The sequence below is a fragment of the Spea bombifrons genome, chromosome 4 (assembly GCF_027358695.1).
Source record: "Spea bombifrons isolate aSpeBom1 chromosome 4, aSpeBom1.2.pri, whole genome shotgun sequence".
Taxonomy (NCBI): Eukaryota; Metazoa; Chordata; class Amphibia; order Anura; family Pelobatidae; genus Spea; species Spea bombifrons.
This window is the reverse complement of record NC_071090.1, coordinates 40,220,077-40,227,721: the sequence shown is the minus strand read 5'-3', so window position 1 is coordinate 40,227,721 and position 7,645 is coordinate 40,220,077. Positions and strand designations below refer to the sequence as shown.

The window sequence follows — 7,645 nt, the reverse complement described above, 5'->3', positions numbered from 1 at the left end:
CAAAAACGTCATGATAAACATATAGCTCGACATGGATCAGAAACAGAGAATGAACATAGGCCAGTCAGAAGAAAATCTGTATCTTTTATTAATGCACCTGAGTTAGCATTGCAGTTGCACAGAGAAGACATTAATTGCACACAGATGGGGCATTTGTTCTTTCCCTTGAAGATTTAGTGAGATAAAACACTATCAGTGTCTGCTTTTATGGGACATGACAAGTGTTCCCACCGAAAACTATAAAAGAGGCAAAATTCTACATGTGTAAAGACTTTTTCTGAGAAGGGTTTGAGCAATCAACAGTGCCAGGAAAGATGTTTCTAAAGGTGACTTTAGACGCAAAAATGTTAGATGTAGGAAAGTGGGCGTACGTCTCTCAGTCTGGGATATGGAAAACAAACATTAACCATAAAAAAAAATTCACACTTCAAATGCCTCCAGCTCCAAACAGATACAATCATACAATATGGAACAGCAAACATTTTGCTACACTTCTTTGGTAGATTCAGTGTACCATTTCTAATTAAGGAATAAACTTTGTTGTCCTATTGTAAATAGGATGTAATAGGAAAATATCTAGATCACTTTTAATGCATCGCTGTATTTACTTCTCTTGTAAAGTGAAATATGATGCAGCTATTAAAAGCGATGTTGCTCTAATATGGCCTTGTGTCTGAGACATGACATCTCAGCACTCCACGTTACTCAGACCTGGAATGATCCCAAGCGTGAGGGAAAGTGGGAAGCAGCTGCACCATAGCGGTCCTGGGCCCAAGCCCTGCTTGCTTCTGCCTAGGGGCGACCCTGCTGTTACCCTCCCCCGATTTGTATTTAAGGCATTGCTCGACATTTAACCATGTCGATATATAGTGTAGGTGTATGAAATATACTTTTATGAAAAGCACACAGACATTTCTATCCTGAAATGGTAAAACCTCAAAAAACATATTTCTAGTACAATCAGTGACAGCGATCCCCAGAGGGCAGAGTCAATTCCAGCGTAAAATACTCTGTGTTGGGGGGGATTGTACAGTTCTCTGTGTGTGGTTAATAACCTAAGCATTCTCCCATAATAAACAACTCACATCAAACCAACACAGCGAGCTGTAGAGCCCAGTTAGGGAGGAGAGAATGTGCTCTTAAACCGTTAGAACAGCCTGGCAAAAAAGTGAAATCACTGTTCTAGAACTTCTATTTTTCCTTTCTTGGTTTCTTTCCTCAGTTTGATGTTGTCTTCTGTCACCTCTCCTTCGAGGTCACTGTCAGAGCTTCCATCTGAGCTGCTCTCTGCTTCACTGGAGTCAGTGTCACTCAATTCCACCACTGCCACATTCTGTGGGGACATTATCAGAATTACTATTTCATGTTAGCACAAAACAAAACACTAGCATCATATCCATGTGACTAAATGCACCAATGGCTAACAAAGGTTAGCTACAGTAACTGTAGTATATGCCAACTACACTGCTCATTGTAACCACTAAGTTCTTACCATTTCAATGATCTTTTCTTCCTCGTCAGTGTTTTCAATGTCAAATGCTCCCGCTGGCATCGTCTCCATTTGCTTGCTTAGACTTTCATTGGCCTCTGCCATCTGAGGTAGGAAGTTTTGAATTCTGTTCAAGACTGCAAAGCCAAAAACACTTTAGAGGACTCGAAAAACTCAGTTTATTTGAAAATAAACTTTTGATACTAAAAGTCTAGCATATTAAGGTTTCATTTAAGGGCAGTAACACAGAAAAACAATAGGATCTCTTCAGTGAGATAAGAGTTAACGAGAGAATTTCAACTTACTGCTGCTCCGAGGCATTCTGACAATTGCTGGCGCAGCACCGTTTTTGTCGCCATGTTTTGCGTTGATCAGCAGCTTGCTATATATCCCTAAAGGAAAACAGTAATTTAAAAACATTTTTTAATGAATATTTTGGTTAAATGGGGTTTCAGTGCATTAAAAGAACCTGCCATTTTCAGGCTTGTTGGCCAGAATCAAGTGTGTTACAAGGTTGTGTTGAGTAGTTTGTATTATACACACTCAGAGGGCCAGGTTGTAGCAACCCAATGTGCCGCTGGGCCAGCAGATCGGGTACCGAATATGGGGCACTGTCTGCATTTGCCCCTGAGTGCCAGATGGCCAGTTGGGGCCTGCACACTCAGTCCTAGATTTAAAAAAAAAATATATATATATTTTTTTTTTTCGGGAAGTAACTCACTTAACCGGTTAAGGTGCAAGGAGAGTTGTGGCCCACTGAGTTCACTAATCATTATGAAGGGCCAACACTTGCAAGCCACTGAATTCTGGGTTGACCTCGTGTACTTGCTGATTCAATATGTAAGGCTATTAAGACATCGCGTTGATTAAAGCATACATTATACAGGGTGAGACAGTCCATTCTTACATTTAAAACTCCAGTACTACTGGCATCACGGGCAAGAGCCACGAATCAACATTCCTCGTTACATGGCTTAATCGCCATGCGGTCACCGCCTCAGCTATTAACATACAGCGGCGTCATTACCTCCCGAGCCACTGCCAACACCGAGCAGCTCCCGTGACCTGCTCTCCGGAGACGTGACTCCCTCATCCCCTTCCATATCAACCGGCGTTAAGCACAGCGTGCTAACTTTGCTGGCTAGGAAGATGGCAGCGCACTGATTACGTTAACGCGGTAAGACGAGGGTAAACCCCGCCTTAGTCAGGGCGGAAATGACGATCAGGCGGAAACCGTAACCTAGTTTCCCGTTCTTAAAACAAACAGGAATTTATTCTAAAAAGTTCATTTGTTTTGAATGTCGCTGAACGGCACAGTCCCAATCGCATAATGCGAGAACTGTGACCGGGACAGCTCAGCATTTCACGAGTGGGGCGCCCAAAGGCCCATCTTTTTTTTTTTACTTCTGACCCCTCTAATCGTATTGGTGATTACTGTAAAGAAATGCAATGGAATTCAAACACGTGTGTTTACCTTTAGCCTTATAGCTGAATTAACACATTTAAGACTGTAGTCAGAATCTGGTTCTTTAGAATAAGGGAAACGATATTAGTAAAGCAGCGCCGGGGACTATTACGAGACAATAATGGTCAAACATTCCATTGCCTTCATTTAAATGAATAGTCATGGAATTAAAATGATGGCCCCTTTTTTAAAATGAAATCAACCCCTGCACTGTTTATATCTAAATCTGCTGGTACTCGGTTTGCTTCGTTGCCCTGTTTAATAAAAGTTAAGTATTGATACGTAAAGGAAGCAAGCAATCAATAAGGAGTTAACGTAGAGGCTCATCCCGCCCAGCCAGCTTTCTTTGGACGTTTCAGTTCACGGTAACTGCAGTGGCCGCCGATCCATGACCATGACACCCGCTCAGTGACTGCGTGGGATGAGGAATGCTCTGGTGTTTTTAAACCTTAGCACCAGCCTACTTGTACCCAGCCAGCAGCTAACTACATACTTTGACTACCTTACATCACCCATCAGCGCTACATTCCATTAGCATTAACTGTATTCCTGGCCTAATCCGTCTCACAGCACCTCGCCTACAATGTTTACAATTCACCGTCGCCTGACAGAAACGTGTCGGCGCATTCCAAGTGCGTCAGAGCCACGTCGCCAAACTAACCACGCCCACGCACTGACAGTAACCTGTACGCTTGCGCTACGGGCTCCCGAGTGTTTCGCTGCTTAGAAACCGGGTGACATCGGAAAGAAGAGGGGACACAAGGGCAAGGGGCACAATGGCTTGGGGTCAAGCGGGGTCAGACAGGTAAGAGTCATGTACACAGGCGTCCGTTATACCCAGAGCTGCATTCTGTCATGTCTGTCACTATCGAGTGAGGTGTTCTCACCTGTCCGCACACCTGAGGGGACGGTTACTAACTGTCAAATACGCCAGCAATGGGCAGGCTCCCGCGTTTTGGGTAATGTGCATTTGAAGCCTCTCGGGTGATTAAGTCATTGCCGTTAGTGGAATGTATAGAGAAGATTTGTTACAGCATCTTTTACCTCCGGGGGGGGGGGGAAGAGCTGTCACCTCAGGGGCAAGAAGCCACCGCTGGGAGTATGCCTGGGGCAAGCGTCCCTGCTGCAGGCGCACAGCGCTAACATGTCAGATTTATATTCCCCTCTTATACTAGGGTTATATAAATTTAGTATATACATTTAGCCTGTAAAGCTAAATGGTCTGTGCCCCCATTCCTACTGCGGGTTTGTTTTGATCACAGTCTGCCTGACACTGTATAAACTCATAATTTTGCTACTTATGTAAAAAAGAAAGTAATTGGCGTTTTTTTTAGTACTTAAAAATGTACATTTCTTTAACTTTCTTTCTTGGTCACTTATATTTGTCTGACTGCTTTTGTTTTAATCGCTACCCATCTACTTACCATCGATCTTATTGCGATAGAATCATTTCCCAAATCCTCATCCTGGGTCGCGACCTGGGCCTATAGAGATGGCTTTGCCTGCTGGAAATAAGTCAAACAAAATAATAATGTCAAAATGAGAGGTAATGATAAAATGACATCCCAATCCCAAAGCTTTATTTATTATAAGTGATGAAAGACAATGACGTGAGTATTCACTTCTTCAAGCCTAGATGTCTTTCCCACTGGAATCAGAGAGCACTGTATATGATTGTCAATAATGGGAAACAGCCACATATTGAGTCCATATGGGCTTCTCTTTCATTCACATATCCTGTATAACAATGATGTGCGTCTAGGTGCGTTTCTGTCGGTACTTTCGTATCGCTTAGTTGTATAGTTCACTGATATAATTACTTCTGTTGTATTTACTGCATCCTGAGAGAGCTTGCCACAGTTATTCTGTAACAGTATGTAGCGAGGGTAGGATTTAAATGGCCGTCTCCTGAGATTCTTTCATTGGGAGCGTTGAATTGGTTCTTTGTCGGTTCAAGCGGTCCACATTTTCTGCTGTTTATATACACGCTTCTATGACTTAGGGCTGTAAAACACTGTGATATAGTCACCCGGGAAACATTTTGAGCTCATAGAAAAGGAGAGGAGAGATTTGCATTTCAAAGAGGGATTGTCCTAAATGGGGACACTTGGGAGGGTATATAAGCTTTTAGCTTTTCAGTAGCTCCCCCAACTAACTCCCTCACCCTGTCCTTTTGATATGTTTTAAAAAGGTAACACTCTTTTCTTATGCAACATATACAGTCAGAACCAGAAACCCATAATATACCTCTTCAGTGGGAATAGCACTGAACAATAAAAAACATTTGGTTCAAGACTGGTTCGTGCTGTAGAATCCGTAACGGAGCACCACATACTTTGTTTTATTTTGTCCCTCTGTCTGTGTTAAGCGTTTAGTCATTGATGTAATCAAATTTAAGGTATATTTTGCACCTGAGACGGGTCGACAAATTTTCTTTTGATTTAGAAGCCAACCAAAAAAGTTGGGAGCCAGTTTTTTGTTCTTCATGTTTTTTTTTATCCTGGCACTTGGGATTTGTTGAGCCTTGCCATACACTAATACATTTACACACCCTACCATCTTATCCTCACAAACACTAACACCTTACAGTAACACACACGCGCTAACACCATATGCTGACGAACACGCTCTGTAACATAAGCAACACCGTACACGCTAGCACCACACTCTTATACACACACACACACTGGCTAACACTATACATATATAAAAATAAACACTATGGGCACATACACACTGGCACTACAATACAGTAGACATACTGACTCTGACACTATACATTTACACACTGATACTTCAGTATACACACTCACAGACATACAAACTCGGACACTGCAGTATATACACATACACTGACTCCAGCACTATACATATACACACTGACTTCTACACTATGCAAATGCACCCAAACACACTGACTATGGCACTATAGTATATACGCTCCCATACACTACTCCCCCCCCCACCTCTTGGAGATCAGCCACGCCGTTCCTATCTTCTGTGCTTGTGAATCTGGCACGCTATGCTTTCCTGCATTATGCGACCCCTCTGGGAGCCTCATGGCCCCCGCTACACAACACCCCCACAGGAAAGCATAGGGTGCTGAATTCATGATGGCGCCATGGCCGGGGTTTGTTGAGCCCTGACCGAAGATTCTTTTGTATTGTAAATAACGCGTCAGTCGTTCACAGTGCGCATTCCATTTAGCGGAGGGAAAAACAACAAACCAGTTTTAACAAGCACACGTTTTCGGAATGAAATATATTTAATGCGCTGTGCTAGCATCCAGAACCTCTAACATACACTTTTTATTATTGCAGATGGAAAAAAGTTACCTTATCCTTGATATGCTCGGCAACACGCTGTGTGATCCCAACAATATTTCAGTGTTTTAACGAATGTGCACGTGTGATTTGTAAACTTACACCAGGCGTTATGTATTGTAAATATTTAATATGCACATGTGACACAAGTGTTGTCGCTTAAAAAAAAAAATAATAATAATTTTTTCAGCATTTTTCAGTTTTAACATTTAACCTCAATTTTGTACTATAAAATGTCTTTATGGAGTGAATAACTCCAGTTGTAGGGGAATTAAAGCTCTTTTTTTTTCCTCCACTAGCAAGTATGACTAAACAAAAACCCTATCTCTCTGAAGAATAAAATAACATTTATTAAAGCTACTAAAAAACCCATGATGTCAATAGTTCTAATAGGGAGACTAAACCCCTGGACCAAAATATACTACCTATGTACCGTTACATGGGTATGGCAGAGGGATCCAGTCTAGCTATATTTAATACTATAGTATAGTACTCGTGTGGTATTCAGTTTATTTTGTGTGGTTTAAAGAAGCAACGCACAGGATCTTCCGGCCATACCTATGGATTTTGCTAAAGCCTTTAATACAGTTCGTTATAAAAAAAGTTACTGTACAAATAGAGATGGGCTTAGGCAAAAAATTTTTCACCGGGATTGAAAACAGGCTTAAAGGCACAGTTTTACATCCCTGACGCCCGTACTGTGGAGGCATGCATATGAAATAACTCTGTTTCTTCCACCATGATCCAAAGTTTCTTGCTCCTGATTTAGCTGGGGGTGAGGAAGGGGCACGTGTATATGGGAGGATTCTACAGAATCCCCTAGGTATTTGCAAGATGGAGCACTCATTAAAGTGCAGGTGATGGTTGGAGTGTCCATTTAAAGAGACACTTCAGAGAGGGAAAATTCTCCAGCTGGACTTAAGTGGTAAGTGTAGTTGCTTGGGGTTCTGTCCTGGGCCCGTTGTTTAATATCTGCATTAATGATCTTGCAGTGGAAAGCCATGTGTCAGTGTAATGCATTCAGAAGTAGTACTTTACCTGGCAGGAGATTTGGTCAAATTGAATGACTGGGTGACCAAGTGGCAGGTGAGAGATCATGTTGACAAATGCAAAGTTATGCATTTTGGAACAAGAAATACATCTGTAAATTTAATATGTACCTTAAATGAAGTTGTTTTAGGAAAGACATTGAATTGGGAGTCATTGTAGGCAAAAAATAAGTCACAATTTCCCAGGCAACTTCTGCAAGGGCCAGTAAGGTTTTTGAAGAGGTATTGGTTGACAGGAGAAAAATATATATCTTTGCCTCTGTGTAAGCCAGTGGTAAGACCCGGCCTTGAATATGCAGGTCTCGGCACCCTGTTCTTA

The 7,645-nt window shown here is 42.0% G+C and overlaps 2 protein-coding genes across 2 annotated transcripts in view; one reads left to right on the top strand and one right to left on the bottom strand.

The window, feature by feature from the left end:
* Positions 1 to 64: 64 nt before the first annotated feature.
* Positions 65 to 2,649, bottom strand: NOPCHAP1 (NOP protein chaperone 1). The gene is made up of 4 exons (XM_053462593.1): positions 2,517 to 2,649; positions 1,795 to 1,881; positions 1,493 to 1,626; positions 65 to 1,333 (listed from the first exon to the last, which is right to left on the bottom strand). The coding sequence occupies exons 1-4, from the start codon at positions 2,590 to 2,592 to the stop codon at positions 1,175 to 1,177; spliced, it is 456 nt and encodes a 151-aa protein (XP_053318568.1). The 5' UTR covers positions 2,593 to 2,649; the 3' UTR covers positions 65 to 1,174.
* A 972-nt stretch (positions 2,650 to 3,621) lies between these two features.
* The window catches only part of SLC41A2 (solute carrier family 41 member 2), a 44,568-nt gene continuing 40,544 nt past the window's right edge, over positions 3,622 to 7,645 (top strand). Inside the window, exon 1 of the mRNA XM_053462584.1 lies at positions 3,622 to 3,759. The gene's annotated coding sequence lies outside the window, so the exon portion shown is untranslated. The remainder of the gene's footprint in view (positions 3,760 to 7,645) is intronic.

Bases quoted from the DNA above. Each gene is read 5' to 3' on its own strand.
- NOPCHAP1 (XM_053462593.1), bottom strand. From the start codon at position 2,592: ATGGAAGGGGATGAGGGAGTCACGTCTCCGGAGAGCAGGTCACGGGAG. The intron at 1,882-2,516 runs GTAATGACGCCG...GTTTTCCTTTAG, and splicing joins TGTTGGCAGTGGCTCGGGAG to GGATATATAGCAAGCTGCTG. The intron at 1,627-1,794 runs GTAAGTTGAAAT...TTGGCTTTGCAG, and splicing joins CAGAATGCCTCGGAGCAGCA to TCTTGAACAGAATTCAAAAC.